The sequence below is a fragment of the Urocitellus parryii genome, unplaced genomic scaffold (genome assembly GCF_045843805.1).
Source record: "Urocitellus parryii isolate mUroPar1 unplaced genomic scaffold, mUroPar1.hap1 Scaffold_53, whole genome shotgun sequence".
In the NCBI taxonomy this organism is placed as follows: Eukaryota; Metazoa; Chordata; class Mammalia; order Rodentia; family Sciuridae; genus Urocitellus; species Urocitellus parryii.
Genome location: NW_027554068.1, coordinates 1,785,009 through 1,803,938, shown reverse-complemented (window position 1 = coordinate 1,803,938; position 18,930 = coordinate 1,785,009). Strand labels below are relative to the sequence as shown.

General features: G+C 33.4%; 1 protein-coding gene across 4 annotated transcripts in view; it reads right to left on the bottom strand.

The window, feature by feature from the left end:
- The window catches only part of LOC144252721 (secernin-3-like), a 34,088-nt gene that overhangs the window by 11,939 nt on the left and 3,219 nt on the right, over positions 1-18,930 (bottom strand). For 2 of the 4 annotated variants that reach the window (XM_077794861.1, XM_077794864.1), the window contains exons 3-5: positions 16,949-17,130; positions 16,271-16,470; positions 10,413-10,625 (exon numbers count right to left, since the gene is read on the bottom strand). In XM_077794861.1, coding sequence (XP_077650987.1) covers positions 10,413-10,625; positions 16,271-16,470; positions 16,949-17,130 — 595 coding nt within the window. The remainder of the gene's footprint in view (positions 1-10,412; positions 10,626-16,270; positions 16,471-16,948; positions 17,131-18,930) is intronic. The other 2 variants (XM_077794862.1, XM_077794863.1) reach the window with 2 other exon arrangements.

Genomic DNA, 18,930 nt, shown 5'->3' with positions numbered 1-18,930 from the left:
TGAATGGACTAGTTGGGCAGTAACTATAGGCAGGTGGGAATGACTGGAGGAATTAGGTCTCTAGAGGTGTACCTTTGTATTTGTCCCTGATCCCTCTCTGTCTGCTTTCTGGACATCATGAGTTGAGTAGTTTTCCTCCATCAGCCCTTCCACCATGATGTTATGCCTCACCAAGAGCTCAGAGCAATGGAATCAGCTGAGACCTCTGAAACTGTGAGCCAAAATAAACTTCCTCCTCAAAGTTGTACTTGTCAAGTATCTTGGTCACAGCAATTAAAAAGCTGACTAACACAGCAGTCCTACAAAAATAGTTTGTTTTTCTTCTGACCTATCATTAATTTTCTTCTGCAAAATTTATCACTCCAAATTCCTCCTAAATCAAATTCAAACTCCTGAAAATTAAAACTTACTATTAAGCTCAACTGAAATGACCTTTTCCTCTCCATCTATAAGCATTACTAATCTTTTGTTTATTTGTTGTAGCCCCATCATTAGATTATACATTCCCTATAGAAAAGGATGATATTTCCCTCTATTTAGTTCTCATTTATTTAAAAAAAAAACATTTTGGGGCATCTGTTAAGTGCCAGGCACTGTCATAGAAACTAGAGGTGTATATCTATATAGAGATATAAATATGAAGAGATATATCTCTTCATGAATATGATCCAATTTCAACTAAAGTAACAACAGTTAACAAGTCATTGACAATCTCTCCTAAAAAGTTTCAGAATAGGCTTAAAAGTTTTCCTTTGAATATAAGAAATTCTCATTATCAAAAGAAAACTGACACAAGAAAAGACTACTACTCAAAGTAACACATTTAAAATGAGAATCAAAACTTCATGGTAAATAATGGAGTAAAAAGGATTGATTGAACTTTTAATGTAAAATAAAAATATTACAGAAATAAATTTATATAAATATAAACTTACAAAAAACAATTTAGTTTTAAATTTTAACATGCTAATTCTTAGAACAAAGAATGAAGTATAATTTTTCCAACAAAATTTTATGAGAATACTTTATGACTACTGCAGGATGATCATAAAGACAATTTTCACAAAAATATTTGAGGATTACATCAAGTTTCTTAACCCATCATTTCCCAGCATCCAATAATGGGTTGTCACTCTCTTAATCCTTTAATACTGAAGTCACTGTCTTTGAAAGCACTTGATCATATTACCATCCTTAGTTTTCTCTTCAATTAATAGGTCTAACTCTATCCATGTGTTATTTGTCATTGACTTTGTATGAGACTTTTCTTGGGATAAACTGAAAAAATATCATAAAATTCATTGGCAAAAATGAACATTCAAGAATTTCCAGAAATAAAAAAAATTAAATCAACTAAAAATAAAATAAAATATATGATTATTAAAAAAATTGCCAGGATAATTCTGAAAAAGCAGAGTAATAAGGAGGTGTTTTTCATGTCACATAAAAAAACAGTATTATAAATACTCTCATATTGTTCTCTAGCTCATAAAACAGGTTTTGAGGGGCTGGCGATATTAGCTCTGTAACTCAGAGGAAGAGCACTTGCCTAGCATGAATGAAGCCCTGGGTTCAATATATAGCACTGAAGAGAGAAAGAAAGAAAAAGAGAAACTGGGTACCATGGGGCACACCTATAATCCCGCTACTTGGAACACAGGATTGCAAGTTAGAGGCCAGTCTGGGTTAACTCAGCAAAACCTGTCTCAAAATTAAAAGAGGGGTGGGGTATAGTCAGCCTAGCATACTTGAAAAATGTTCAATTCCCAGGACTGCAAAAAAAAAAAGTCATGTTCTGACTGTTTCAGGTATTCATTCATGTTTTTAAACAGGGAGATTTCCACTACTCCAGTTATTATAGTTATTCCTGGAAGAAGGTAAGTTTAATTCCAAGTACTCCAACACAGGTAGCAGTATTCTTTTAACCACTCCATTATTATGCCTCCAATTTATTAAATACATCAGTTTTTTCTTACCCAGAAATAGTACCAGGTTATTTTTTTTAAAGAGAGAGTGAGAGAGAGGAGAGAGAGAGAGAGAGAGAGAGAGAGAGAGAGAGAGAGAGAGAGAGAGAGAATTTTTAATATTTATTTTTTAGTTCTCGGAGGACACAACATCTTTGTTGGTATGTGATGCTGAGGATCGAACCCGGGCTGCACGCATGCCAGGCGAGCGCACTACCGCTTGAGCCACATCCCCAGCCCAGTACCAGGTTCTTAATAACAACAATAAACATGGTATATCCATATTGTAACAAGTACAGTTTGTTTGTTTTTTAAGTAATAAAACATAGTGTCTGCCATCAGGTATTTCAGATAACTTATGTGGAAATATTTAATTGTTTCCTTAAAATCAGTTTTTGGTTTTGTTTTTGATTGTACCCAGGGGTGCTTAATCACTGAATCACATCCACAGCCCTTTTTATTTTTTATTTTAAGACAGGGTTTTGCTACATTGCTGAAGCTGGCTTTGAACTTCCTATCCTCCTGCCTTAGTCTCCCAAACTGCTAAGATTACAGGCGAGCATCACCATGCCCAGCTAAACATAGTTCTAAAGACTTAAATAACTTTCACTTAACATGGTTAATTGACCACAAGTTTTTGTTTGTTTGTTTGTTTTCCTCTCTCCCCAAACTCTACAGTTTTGGGGCTGGAGATATAGCTCAGTGGTAGAGCACACGCTTAGTATGCACAATGCCGTGGATTCAATCCCCAGCACCAAATAATAAACACAACATTTTACAATACTTACCAGAAAGAAATTTTAAAATGAAGTAACTCACAAAGATAAATAGAATAGGGAAAGCAAGAATCTCCCCACACCATTCCCCTAACATGGGGATTAAAAGAAAAAGCTTCACTGGGAGCAGTGGTGCATGCCTATAATCCCAATGGAAGGCTGAGACAGGAAGATTGCAAGTTCAAACCCAGAGTTTAGCAATTTAGCAAGGCCCTAAGTAACTCAGCAAGACCCTGTCTCTAATAAAATACAAAAAGGTTTGGAGATGTGACTCAGTGGTTGAGTGCCCCTGGGTTCAATTCCGGGAGGGAAAATGGAGGGAAGGAAAGAAAGAAAAGAAAAAGCTCATAGCAAGTCTATACCCAAAATATGATTTTTTGTGATACTTCAAAAGAAAATTAACTTTCATATACAATAATGTAATGTTCTGTCATCAGTTAATCATGCAACTTACCAACAATTTTATGGTAATGAAAATAGATTTACACAAGTCCATATTCTATCTGGTTTCTTCACAGTATAACCATGACTTCAAATTCAAACAAGAAAAATAACTTACTGAATTTATAGGTAACTTGTTATAGGAGTCATAATTTTCTGTTAATTTTGAAAAACACAGGAAGAAAAAAGGGTGTTACCCAAAAAAGCACCTTTAATGTTAAAACTCGGCAATAAAACAAAAGCCTACCACCCATACTGATCTACTACTATCAGATACATAGCTCCAATACCTAGTGAGATTTAAAAATGATTCAAGTCTAAATTCCTATAAATGCAAGTTTTAATAAAAAACAGTGGCAGAACATAACACTGTGATAATACAAGTATTACAAAAATGTTTTCTGTATTCAAAACCTACAATTCTCAAAATGAAAGGAGGATTTACATGATCACTTGAGTAGGGTAGCTATAAGTAATCCACTAGCAAGCATTGAATAAGTACTGAGACTGCAGTGGCAGGGTTCAGTAAAATAAATGCAAAACACAGGGTGCAATTTCATTGCAATTTAAACTAGTTATTTAAAATACATGAGTGAATATAGATACAATTTGGATATACATGCAGCACAGTTAATAGCCATCAGGTAGGGATGGTTAGAAAGGAGAAAGGTAGGCTCTTCTATCTAGAAAAATTAGCCATAATGTACTAGTGGACAATTTTCTATGAAAGAATTGGAAATACATTTATTCTTTTGGCAAAGCACAGAAAGCTAGATGAACTATACTTCACACTTGAAAAAAATAAGCTTCATGTCAGATGCATATATTAATATATTCATGTATAACTATCAAATCTACAATTCAGTATTTTGTAGTTAAATATAACAAGTATTATGATGCACTGGGGAATTAATGTTTTATTATTTCTATTTGGTTTTCTTCCTTTTGTCCAATTACTCTAAACCTTACATTCTTGACATTTTCCTTTCCATCTTAATTATGCATTGTTGCTCTTCATTTTTAAAAATTATCTGCTAATTTTATTTCCTGGACTTTATGTTTACTGCCTGAAAAATATACACAACAGTGATCTTTGCTAAACTACCTAGAAGTTACAATTTAATTCAATTCAACCCAATAATGATTCTTAATTAATCATTTCAACACTTATTAAGCACACACAACATAGTAGTACAAGACATTGAGCTAAGTATTAAGAGAAAAATAAAGGTAAATTTAAAAAGCCCTTTTTTCAGTTTCATAGAGAATATAAATGAAGAGCACAAATACATATAGTTTTCTCATTTGTAAAATGAAGATAATATCTACTTCATATGGCTGTTTAAAAAGAAAATGTAAGTGAATAACTTAATACAGTACCTAGCCCTGGATAAGTTTGCAATAAATGAGAGTAGATACTGCTACAACTTTTTTTAAATCTACTTTTATAATAAGTCTAAAATTGAAATATTTAGTATAACATTCTGTATCATTTTTTATATACCTATCCCTATGGAAAAATAGTTTAAATATACTTATAAAATGATAAATTAGCTGGGCATGGTTGTACACACCTGTAATCCCAGTGGCTCAGAAGGCTGAGGCAGGAGGATCAAAAGTTTAAAGCTATACTCAGCAACTTAGCGAGGCCCTAAACATCTCAGGAAGATCCTATCTCTAAATAAAATACAAAAAAGGGCTGGGGATGTGGCTCAGTGGTTCAGCACCCCTGTGTTCAATCCCAGTACTAAAAATAAATTAATTAATACATAAAATAAAATGATAAACTAACATTAAGAAACTTTGTAGAAAATATTTCAAATTTTGACATTGTTTTAGAAATTAAAATATAAGATATTAAATACTTTGAAAAATAACTAATGTGAAATTAATTTGTTTAATGAATACTTGAAAAAAGCAAATATCAATCACTGACTGATCCATCTGAGTAGTTGGTATCTGATTGATTTATAGAACCATTTTATTCTTTAAGTGAAGGAGGATAGAGCAGTCACATGTTTTTTTAGTAAAATGACTCTTTTAGCTATTATCTGCTACTCAGTAATCTAAATAAAATTTATTTTGCCAGAATTATTTGGTAGCAAAGGGGAAAAGTACATTAAAAGTTATTTTTTAGGAGTTAATAGTGACCCAATATAAAAAATGGGAAAAAGATACACTAATAAGTGGACAATTTATAAGAAAATTATAAATTTTCAATAAATATCGGAATGTGTAATCTTACTAATAAAATAATATATATTGAGATAATAATATGCCACTTTTACCTACAAAATTTATAAGGGCTAGTCAGGTGCAGTGGCACACACCTATAATCCCAGTGTTTCAGGAGGCAGAGGCAGAAGGATTATGTGTTCAAGATTAGCTTCGGCAGACTAACCCACAAAATTACAATTATCTTTTACAATTATCTTATATTAGACAAAGGTACCAAAAACATGCACTGGAGAAAAAATAGCCTCTTCAACAGATGGTGCTGGGAAAACTGGAAATCCATATGCAACAAAAAGAAATTAAAACCTTATTTCTCACCACTCAAAAAACTCAACTCAAAATGGATCAAGGACTTAGGAATAAAACCAGAGACCCTGCATCTAATAGAAGAAAAAGTAGGCCCTAATTTCCATTATGTGGGATTGGGCCCCAACTTCCTTAATAAGACTCCTGTGGCACAAGAATTAAAATCAAGAATCAATAAATGGGATGGAATCAAACTAAAAAGTTTCTTCTCAGCAAAAGAAATAATCTGTGAGGTGAATAGAGAGCCTACATCTTGGGGGCAAATCTTTACCCCTCACACATCAGATAGAGCACTAATCTCTAGGGTATATAAAGAACTTAAAAAGCTAAGCACCAAAAAAACACAAATAACCCAATCAATAAATGGGCCAAGGACCTGAACAGACACTTCTCAGAAGATGATATAAGTCAATCAACAAATATATGAAAAAATGTTCATCATCACTAGCAATTAGAGAAGTGCAAATCAAAACCACTCTAAGATTTCATCTCACTCCAGTCAGAATGGCAGCTAGTATGCATACAAACAACAAGTGTTGGCGAGGATGTGGAGGAAAAGGTACATACATTGCTGGTGGGATTGCAAATTGGTGCAGCCAATATAGAAAGCAGTTTGGAGATTTCTTGGAAAATTGGGACTGGAGCCATCATTTGACCCAGCTATCCACTCTCCTGGGTCTATACCCAAAGGACTTAAAACAGCTTACTATAGGGACACAATCACATCAGTGTTTATAGCAGCACGATTCACAATAGCTAAACTGTGGAACCAACCTAGATGCCCTTCAGTAGATGAATGTATTAAAAGAAATGTGGCATATACACAATTGATTATTACTCAGGAATAAAAGAGAAAAAATCATGGGATTTGCAGGTGAATGGATGGAGTTAGAGAAGATAATGCTAAGTGAAGTTAATCAATCCCCCAAAAAACAATCCTGAATGTCTTCTTTGATATAAGGAGGCTGATTTATAGTGGGATAGGGAGAGGGAGCATGAGAGGCAGGGATGAATTCTAGATAGGGCAGAGTTGTTGGAGGGGAAGAGGGGGACATGGGGTTATAAATGATAGTGGAATGTGATGATCATTATTATCCAAAGTAAATGTATGAAGACATGAATTGATGTGAATATACTTTGTATACAACCAGAGATATGAAAAATTATGCTCTATGTGTGTGGTAAGAATTGTAATACATCCCACTGTCATATATAAATAAAAATTTAAAAAATAAAAAGAACTATTTAAAAATGAATAAAAATAAGATCAGCCTCAGCAATTTAGCAAGGCCGTAAACAACTCAGCAAGACTCTTGTCTCTAAATAAAACATAAAAAAGGGCTGGAGATGTGGCTCAGTGGTTAAGTGCCCCTGGGTTCAATCCTGGGTACCCCCCACAAAATTATAAAGGTTAAAAAATAAGTATTTAGAAAATAGGCACTCAACTATTCAAATATTGCTGGTGTTAATTTAAATTGATGTATCTATTCTGGTGGCCACTGTGGCAATGTGTTTCAAAAACTTTAAAATATATATACATCTTGACTGCACATTCTTCTTCTAAAAACTCATTCTACTAAAATAACCATGGATATGAATATAAGTAGGCTATGAACACTTTATATGATTTTCAGTAATGAAAAACTAAAAATTACCTAAGTAACAGTTATTTGTTAGCTAAAGTATGATTCATACAATCATTCTTTATTATGTAATGATCAAAATACTACTACATAAAAATTGAGGCAATATCAAAATAATAAATATGTATCTATTTAAAGGAAAGTTCTGCAGATACTAAAATAGAATGATCTGTATTATATACTACTAACTTTGGAAAGTTATATGTACAAAAGTATAAATGGCATGCTACCATTTCAGTAAAATACATATACATATTTGTCTCATTAAACCTGTTTCATCTCTGGGAGAATATATAAAGAATTGCCTATGGGGGAAAAAACTAAGTATTTGGGGACAGACTACAAATGTACCTTTAAATTTTCAATCATGTGAATATATTTATTTTTAAAAGTAAAATAATATCATGGAATAATAAAAGACATGTGAAGGAGTTCTACTTTGAACTTCACTATGTAAGCTCATATCAGACCAACCCTCCCTAATATAAACTTGGAATAAAAATGCAATGAACAATTAACCTGAGGGCTCTTTACAACTAACAAAGGCAAGAAAATTTGGAGGTGATGTGGATGAGAGGATGATGCATAGGGTGAGTTTCCCAATTTTTTTATGACTGCAACTTATAGGAAGTCCACAGTCAGTGCTGTGCTGGCTGCAACAGATAACCTTGGTATTTCTGACCTCAAGAACCAGAGGTCAACCACAAGCACTGGAAAGTGAAGGGCAAATCCCATAATGCAGAGAGTCAGGCAGAAGAAATTCTAAATTCTCTGTTCAAAACAATAACAAAAAAAGAACACATCTGCCCAAATAGCCCAAATATTCATCTGATCCCTAAATAATCATGTGGGGCAGAATGCAAGAAATGGACTGAAAGTTGAGCCAATGATAGTTTGCAGATTGAGTATAATCAATTAAGATAAGTATCTGCTAAAACAAGTTATCCATTTCTTATTAGGTAAATTTGGTGTTCTGTGGATTTTAGGGAATTGGTTCATTTCCTCTGAGTTAATGAAATTAGGAGCATAGATTTATTTGTAGTATTCCTTTGTTAGTTTCCTAAAGTCTGTGGAGCCTATAATGAACTCTTATTTCTGACACTAGTCATTTATATCTTCTTCCTCCCCAGAATTAGACTTAAACCAGCCCCAAAGGAAAGACTACTATAGAGCGATCCTAATAAGTATTAAAAATAGGCCTAAAGGAATGAAATTACTAAAATTCCAACAGTGTTTCAAAGAATACAAAATTGCAGCATTCATCAAATAAAATCATAATGCCCACCATCCAATCAAAATTACTAGATCCTTGAAAATGCAACTCCCCCTCCCGCAAAAAAGATGAAAATTTGGTCACCGGAAGACAGACTCAAAAATTATGGAGATGATATTGTTAGCAGACAAGAATGCTAAAATTTCTATTACATTGCTATATGACGAATATGCTCAAGGATTTAAAGAAAAACACAAAGGTAATGAGTAGACAAATGAAAGATAAAGAACCAAATGAAATTTGTAGAGATGAAATACAATATTGAAAATGAAAACATCACTAGATGAGATTTAACAGCAGATCAGATAATACACAGGAAAAGTCAGAATACTTGAGGACATTACAGGAGAAGCTATTATAGTATAGATAGAAACTTCATTCTTTCATCAGAATCCCATGTAATTTAAATGTTTTCAGTGCAGTTACATGTAGATTTATTATAGTACATTTTCCATTAGATAGGTAATTTGAGTAAAATCTGAATATGTATTGTATCAAATATTCACATAGTAGAGTTAGAAATACACATATGCTGAGGTCTTGTATGGTTTACTAATTCCAAACCAACATTTGTTTCTCAGCCCCACACAGGTAGCCCACAAAATAAATGTGGTTGAGAGTTCAATCTCTCATAAGAGACTGTATTGACTTATAGCCTGAGAAGGCAGGAAGCGCAACTCTAGGCTAGGGATCTAGGCAAGAAGTACAGTAATATTTTTTAGATTTGTACCTTGGGAAAGAGCCTAGCTCCTATTTTCCAAACAAGTCTTTGACCTAGCCATCTATGCTTTCATGGATGTTAAAACTCTAGCCTGTAAGGCTTAGCTCCAATGCAGAATCCCCCTGCCCTTTGACCCAGAGATGAGGAGGACTGTCTGGGGGTGGAAATATTCCAAATCTTGCTCATATTATAGGTTTTCTCTTCATTTTTAGAACCTGGTGATTTCCTATTCTTGTATTTGAACTTAGTTATATATGCTTTTAATGACTATTTTAATCAATATTTCTGAAGTTTTGAAGTGGGAAGGAGGGAATTCTTGTATCTGCTCAGTTTGTCTTCTCAACCAGAACTTCTAGATATAATTTACAGTAATAAAATAACCAATAAGAGTACTATCAAGGGGCTGTAGCTGTAGCTCAGTGGTAAGCACTTGCCTTGTATATGTGAGGCACTAGGTTTGATCCTCAGCACCATGTAAAAATAAATAAACATACTGTATGTTTATCTACAACTAAATAAATATTTTTTAAAAGAGTACTATCAAAAGATAAATACAAGAAGTAGCAGCAAAAGTCAAAGAAGCATGTTTCCATGTTTCAAAAAATTCTGAGAGCCAGGTAGGGTGGTGCACGCATGTAATGCCAGCAGCTCAGGAGGCTGAGGCAGGAGGATCACAAATTCAAAGCCAGGCTCATCAACTTAGCAAAGAACTGGGAATGTAGCTCAGTGGTTAAGCAGCCCTGAGTTCAACCCTGGTACCAAAAAAAAAAAAAAAAATCTGAGAAGTAACCACAATTTTGTTTGAAGAATATTAACAGAATTTTTTTTAAAGTTTCTAAGAAATGAAAATCTGAACTTTCACATAGAATCATTACCTTCCCACAATTATAAATTTTACACATCTCAAAAAATAGCTTACATCATCATACTGTTTTCAGTTTTAATGACTATATTTTTATTAAATATAATTCCTAAAAACAGATTTATCACTCCTACATTATATCCACAAAAATGTAATTTGTTATTTTGACATTATTAAAATGCTAAAATTACCTTTGTGTTTATTCAGAAGCTTGTAGCCCTCACAGTATCTGCCTGATGAAGTCATCATCTTGGCTGTGTCAAGATAAGAATATGTTGCAGCAAAATCAAATTCCTTTTTACCATCCCACCATCCTTTCTGCTTAGCATAGTTTCTCATGTCTGGGTGTTCTTGGTCAATCTTGGTTGTTATAGAAAACTGATTAGAAATATTACGAACTCCTTCTATTTTCAAAGAAAAGGGAAATGAAAACGAAAAGTTATGTTTAACATTATTGTTCCATCTATACATTATAAATTCTTAATCACTATTTAAATGTAAACATAGACTTCTAAATTTTGTACTATGTTCATCTATTGCATATTCTAAGAGACAATTTTTAGAATTAAACTTTTTATGTTCAGATAATTGTAGATGCATATGCAGTTATAAGAAATAATCCAGGGAGAAACTGTGTTCCCTTTACTCCATATCCTCCAACAAAAACATTTTGAAAAACTAGAGTATAAAGTCACAATCATAATACTGGTAATGATACAGTCAAGAAAAAGAATGCTTGTACTACCACAAGAATCCTTTATGTTGCCCCCTCTTAGAGCCATACCCACTGTCTCCCACCCGTAGCATACATGAACTCCAGGCAACCACTAGTTTGTTCTCTTATTTCTCTAAATATTAATTCTAAAAATCCTAGCTTTTTTTTTTACTCAACATAATTCTCTTTTTTTAATATTTATTTTTTAGTTTTCGGCGGACACAACATCTTTGTTTGTATGTGGTGCTGGGAATCGAACCCAGGCCACACGCATGCCAGGCGGGCGCGCTACCACCTGAGCCACATCCCCAGCCCCTCAACATAATTCTCTAAAGATTCATCCAGCTTACTGTAGGTATCAACAGTTCGTTCCTTTTTATTGCTGAGTAATACTCAAGGATGTGGATTTACTATAGTTTCTAACACTATTTTTTTTAAATCATAAATACATTGCTTGCAAAGATATTGTGGCACAAGTCACAAATAAAATTTTCCACTAAAATACAAAAGAGGAAAAAACAATAAAAGTCTGTTCACAATAAATTATATAGCTGATGATAAATGAAAATTGACCCAACCACTCAGGAGAATCACAAGTTTGAGGACAGCCTAGACAACTTAGGAAGACCCTGTCTCAAAATTTTTTACAAAGGGCTGAGAATGTAGCCCAGGGGTAAAGTGTCCCTGGGTTTAATCCCCGTACCACAAAAATGAATGTTAATTAATTAAAATTGATAATGTTTTGAAACTGATTTAAAAGACAGCTGCAAAGTAAAAATCAACTAAGTAATTATTCTACTGAAGTAATACTTGGGATAGTCTCACTATAAAATCAAGACTTAAGTCAAAATAGAATTAAGGATAGTGATGAAGTTTCCATCTAAGAGATGATTCCCTATAATCCAACAATTCAGTTTTTTTAATCAACATATATTTTAATTGACACATAATAATTGTACATATTTATGTGGTACAGTGTAGCATTTCATTACATGTATAATAATGTCTAATAATCAGACCAAGGCAAATGGGTGTATATTATATCAGACATTTATCATTTCTTTGTGTTAGGAACATTCAAAGACAACAATTTAGTTCTTGGGCTCATTTAGAAATAGAAAAACTGGTGACAAAACGTACAACTGGATAATGAGACCCAGTGAAGGTGCTTATTTTGCATGACCTAATGAGACTTTTTCACAGAATGTTGAACTGTGTTGAACAGAATTCGTTTGTCTTTTCATGTAGCATATTTGATAAAATTAAAAGTGCTTAATGATATAATAGGGTCAATTAACACAATCAGAAAATAGTCTAAGTTAAACTTTATATATTAAAAAAGATAAAATACATAAAATAAAACATAAAACAATATATATAAAGCAAAATATATAACAAAATGTCCAACAAAACAACTGGCAATGATCTGTTTTGAAAATAATATCCAAATCCTCCAAAGCTCAAGTCTTCCTTTATGAAGCCTTTCTGAACTCCCCCAGCTTACAATGACCTTTCCTTTCTTTAATATTCACAGCATCTATGTGTATCATTCATACAACAATTAACATTTTTACATGTATATATTATCTCCTTAGTAAAACTAGGAGATCCTCCTGGATCTCAAACATAATCACATGATTATGTTTGAACACAGGTTGTGCTCTAGTGAAAGAACACTGAACTGAAATCAGGAAGATCTCAATTCCAAGTTTTGCATATACCAGTCTCTTACATCTCTGGATTTCCTCACTTGAAAAAAATAAAAGGAATATATGATCAAAACAAAACCATGGGAAAGAAAAAGCAAAGCATTCTAAAGCAAACAACTTGTGTTGTTCTACCCAATGACATAAAATTTTGTTTTATTATTATATCATCGTACCCTTTCTTTTTTACTGATAACATTAAAATTAAGCATAATAGTGGGATTTATTATTACATATTAGTACATGCACATAATTTAGTCAATTTCATTCACCAGTACCTTCTTTTCCCTCTCCTCTATCCTCCTCCTTGTCCCTTTCTTCTACTCCACTGGTCTCCTTTCTATTTTTATGACAACCTTGCCCCTGCCTTTTATTTTCTTTAGCATCCACATACGAAAGAGAATATGACCATTGAGTTTCTGAGTCTGGCTTACTTCATTTAACATAATGTTCTCAAGTTCCATCCATTTTCCTTTAAATTACACAGTTTCATTCATATTTATGTCTGAATAAAACTCCATTGTCCAAAGTACATGTATGAAGGCACAAATTGGTGTCAACATACTTTATATACAACCAGAGATATGAAAATTGTGCTGTATATGTGTAATAAGAATTGTATCCGGGGCTGGGGATGTGGCTCAAGCGGTAGCGCGCTCGCCTGGCATGCGTGCGGCCCGGGTTCGATCCTCAGCACCACATACCAACAAAGATATTGTGTCTGCCGAGAACTAAAGAATAAATGTTGAAAGTTCTCTCTCTCTCTCTCTTTCTCTCCTCTCTCACTCTCTCTTTAAAAAAAAAAAAAAAGAATTGTATTGCATTCCGCTGTCATTTATTTTTTTAAAAATCAATTTTAAAAAGCTCCATTGTATATATATGCCACATTTTCTTTATTCACTTATCCATTGATAGACAATGTTAAGGTCTGTAAACAAGTCAAAATAACACCTGGTATTTTGCCAGGGCAATGTTAGAGTTCGTAAACAAGTCTGGATGGTGCCTGGCAAAATGCCAGAGGGAGTGGTTTGAAAAGTAACAAAAGCGAGCCATTAAGTGTGGAGATTCCTTATTGGTTGACTGATGTATCTACTTTATACTAATTAAGATAAGCTGTGCAAAATGTATAAATAGCTCTGTTGTCCTACAATAAACGCTCCTACTCCTGCTGTATCAATCTACAGAAGTTATTCGTCACCCCCCACCCCCTCACCCCCCGGCTATTTTGCTGCAGCCGGACTGCAGCAGATCTGGCATTTTGCCAGGCAGGCACCATCCAGACTTGTTTACGAACTCTAACATTCCCCTGGCAAAATACCAGGTGTTATTTTGACTTGTTTACAGACCTTAACATTAGACACTTACAGACAGACATTGGTTCTATACCTTGGCTATTGGGAATTGCATTGCTATAAACATGGGTATGTATGTATAGCTATGCTGACTTTAATTCTTTTGAATAAATATTGAGGAATATCATAGCTGCATCATATGATCTTTCCATTCCTAGTCTTTTGAGGAACCTCCATACTGATTTCCATACTGGTTATACAAAGTCATAATCCCATCAAGATCCCATAAGTATTCTTTTTCTCCTTCATTCTTGCCAGCATTTATTATTATTTGTATTTCTTGATTACTGCCATTCTAATTGGAATAAGATGAACTCTTAGGGTAATTTTGATTTGCATTTCCCTGATTGCTAAAGATGTTGAAATTTTTTTCATATATTTGTTTTCCATTTGTATTTCTTCTTTTGAGAAGTGTTTAATTTTTTTCCCCATTTATTGACTGGGTTATTTTATAGATTTTTAAAGTTCTTTATATATTATGGATATTAATCCTCTGTTGAAAAACTAGCTAGCAAAGACTTCTCCCAGTTTGTATACTCTCTTCATGCTCTTTTTTTACTTTGCTGTACAGAAGCTTTTCAATTTGATGCAAACCCATTTATTAATTTTTGGTACTATTTCCTGAAGTTTAGGAGTCTTGTTGAAGAAGTTGTTGCTTGTCTGTACCTATATGTTGAAGTGCTGACCCACTTTAAAGTTGCCACGTTTCTGGTCTGATTCCTAGGTCTTTCATCCATTTTGAGTTGACTTTTGTGCAGGGTGAGAGGGAGCTCAACCTCAAATTCAGGGTGAGTTTCATTATTCTACATCTGGATATTCAGTTTTTCCACACATTTGTTTAAAAGGCTATCTTTTCTCCAAAGTATATTTTGGGCACCTTTGTAAGGATCAGATGAATGTATCTGTGTGGGTCTGTCTCTGTGTCTTCTATTGCATTGCTCTATGTGTGTTTTTATGCCAGTTCTGTTCTGTTTTTCTTACTAGCTTTGTAGTGTAATTTAAAATTGGGTATTGTGATGCCATCAGCATTTTTTTATTTTCTTTGAGTTGCTTGTGACATTCTGGATTTTATATTCTTCCATATGAATTTTTGGACTGTTTTTTCTAGTTCTGTGAATAATATTATTGGTATTTTGATGGACATTGCATTGAATCTGTAGATCACTTTTTGTACTACGGCTATTCTGCCTCTCCATGAACATGGGAGATCTGTCCATTTTCTAGTGTCTTCTTCAATTTCTTTCTTCAGTGTTCTATAATTTTCATTATAAAGGTCTTTCACCTCTTTGATTAGATTTATTCTTTCTTTCTTTCTTTAGGTTATTATGCATGGGATTGTTTTCCTAATTTCTTTTTCAATGGATTGATTATTGGTGAATAGGAAAGTTACTGATTCTTGAATATTGATTTTGTATCTTGATACTTTGTTGAGTTTGTTTATTAGTTCTAGAAGTCTGGGGGAACTTTTTAGATCTTATAAGTATGGGATAATATCACCTGAAAACAGTGATAATTTGACTTTTCCCTTTACTCTTTGTATCCCTTTTATTTTATTTCCTTCTCACATAATTGCTAAAATTTCAGAAAATGTATTGAAATATATATACTCGTGAGAGTGGACATTCTTGTTTCACTATATCCTTTCTAACCACCAACCCAAAGACATCCATCTCCAGCTCCATTCCCCTTTTCTCACCTCCATACTTAAGCATGAAAGAATTTTGGTGTTCAGCTCAAAGTTAAAAGAGGACAAGATAGCAAGGGGTTATTAAAAGAAAAAAAGCACTATAAAATAGCCAAAAACTGATGCACATAAAATATACACACATTATATGAAACTCATATAGCCAGAGATAATGCTACCTTTTAACCTTTTCAAGAATGCACTTCATAGTACATGTTCTTTCCAATTTTTAACTTTTCCCCTACAGGTTACCCTTTATTTTGCTGGAATATAAATCTTCAAAGACAATGAAATGCAATATCTGCAGTTAAGGGTATATTTTATTAATAGTAAATTAAATCACACAAAAAAGTTGTCCATCTAGATTAATTACCACAAGAGCAAGTTATTAAAGCAAAGTCATTCCTTATGTTCTTCGTCTTCTGCATGTGCCCATTTGCCCTACTGCTTTCCCCTACAGGCCGAAGCAGTAAGACCTGCCACAAGAAACTGAGCAGATGTGCCACCATATTCTTGGATTTTCCCCCCTTTCAGAATTGTGAGCCAAAATAGATTTGTTCCCTTATAAATAAAAAAAAAAAGTTTTCCATACCTTTTACTTTTTCTGCTGCCCAATGCTTCCCTGCAGTCTCCAGAATCCAGGCTTCATTCCTATCAGCTATCAGGAAACTGTTGTGATAACTAAATTCCATCCTGCCCTCTGTACAGTTTCCACCCTGGCCATATTTCTCTAACAAATCAACAATGACCTTGAGGGCTTTTTCAGCTGTGTCAGCTCTTTCAAGGCCAAGTCTAAAATAAAAATATTAAAATAAACTTTGTTTATTTTTCTGAAATATTTTCATGCTCATATGACTTTGTGTTTACATTCAAAGCAAAAATTCTTTCAAGTTAACAAATAATATGAAATCTAATTTTTAAACTTTTTGACTTGGTAATTTATCGGCAAGTTGCTTTATATCTGAAATTCAGATATCTCATTTGTAAAATTATGATAGTAATACATATTCCATAAGGTTATTGTGTAAATTACACAATTATATTAGGTACTTCCAATGAATCATGATTTCCCTCTCCTTCCCTTCTCCCAATTAGTGATCTTTGATAGCCATGAAATTGCATGCTGAAACTCTAAAACATTTTTATCTTTGATACTATGAAGTATCAAAGTCCAAAAAAAGAAAAATTGAAAAATAAAATAGGTAAGAATTATACCAAGATTTAACAATTAGACAAGTTCTATAATGAAAAAATATAACACACAAATAACCTGACAAGGTCCATGCCCAGTAGTGCTTCTTCATCACAAACTTCTTCTCTTCCCCATACAGCTTCATTCCCAATGCAAACTCCATGCTCATTGGCTCCCATTTCTGCCCCCCACAACCAAGCAGGGCGACTAAGGACAACAGCATATGTTTCTGGAACTTGATCAATTTCTATATAAGTACACTGTTAAAAAAAAAAGTCATAGCCATAACCACAAAACCAAAAAAAGTTATCAAAATCTAGAATTTCAAAAATCATTCAAAAGATACACCATTATCAAAGAGGTCAATGAAATATAACTAAATTGAAACTTTTAGTAATAAAGGCATTACTCTTAAAAATATTCAGAATTAATGCTAAATCATTTATTCATCCAAATAATGGCTGAGTATCTCCTACCGTAAAGTAGTCTGCTAAAAGAGATCTTAGTTATAAAGACTTAATCAATACAAAGCTTACTTATAACAAACTAAGACTTCTACATTAAGACACAACAAAATATAAAGTACAAGGGTCATGAAGAGAAGTGAACATGAGGCACTACAGAAGCTCAGGAAAGAATTCTAGTTGTAAAGTCTTGAACATTTTTTGCAAAGGAAGATGTATAGGAATTGATGATTAAGAAAGGAATTCTCCAGCTGCGGTTGTGCCTCAGCAGTAGATCACTCGCCTAGCACATGCGAGGCCGTGTGTGCGAGGGCCTGGGTTTGATCCTCAGCACCACATAAAAATAAAATAAAGATATTGTGTCCATCTACAACTAAAAAATAAAATATGAAAAAGAAATGAATTCTCAACCTCAATGTCCAGTGTTTCCTAATTAGGCACACATATGGTAACCCCTAAATACAGGAGTATTATCATAGAAGTCTATATCACTTGTGGAAGAAGTCCATCAGGTATGTCTGCAGCAGTGGAAAGAATGAGAACCACTGGTTTACAAGATAGCCAGATTTAAATATAGAGATAAAGTGGAACCGGTATCCCAGATGAATAAACAGTTTCAGAAAAAGAAAAAATATATAGCCTAATATATAGAAAATGTCTAATATATCTGAGTGTTAGAATGTCACAGAATTAAAATACAAAAAGTACATAACTTAGCAATAAAATATAAAGTGAAACTTTCACTAAAGTTCCATAGTAAATTATTTCTTACATAAAAATTTTAAAGGATCCTTCAATTCATTTGTATACTATCAAGTGACTGAATAAAATGCATGTTGTTAGTGTTATTGCAGGGCTTAATAAACCTTTTAATGAGTCATAAACCTTTATCCAGAATCTGGATTAACTTTTCTTATTCTACACCAATCAAAATCTTTTTTGTCTAACAAACTTCCTAGTGAAGCTTTCCTTGATCCCTAGTCTGAATCACATGTTTCTCCTATGCTGCAATATGTTGCTTCTACTTAAATTTATCATTTAATTTATAGTGGAATTAGTTGCATATACCTCCTATTCCAACTGTAGACTCTGAGTTCCCATCAGACAACATCTGAATCTTACAGCTGACTTTAAACTCCTTGCTCTAACATGCTTGCATGTGAAAAGTATTCTAATATTTCATCAAAGAATAATTTTCATTAGTTATTTCAATTGCTTCCAAATCATTGAAATAAAAATCAGAAGCCTATTTCTAATTCAATTATTTTTCATATTTAAATTCTTGAATTTTAACTTCTATTATCTCTTCCAAATTGCTAGTTAATGATAGTAATAGGGCTGGGGATGTGGCTCAAACGGTAGCGCGCTCGCCTGGAATGCGTGCGGCCCAGGTTCGATCCTCAGCACCACATACCAACAAAGATGTTGTGTCCGCCGAAAACTAAAAAGTAAAATATTAAAAAATTCTCTCTCTCTCTCTCTCTCTCTCTCTCTCTCTCTCTCTCTCTCTCCCTCTCCCTCTCTCCCTCTCTCTCAAAAAAAAATGATAGTAATAACTGTTTTATGATATTTTTAAAGTAGCATATTGCTAATAAA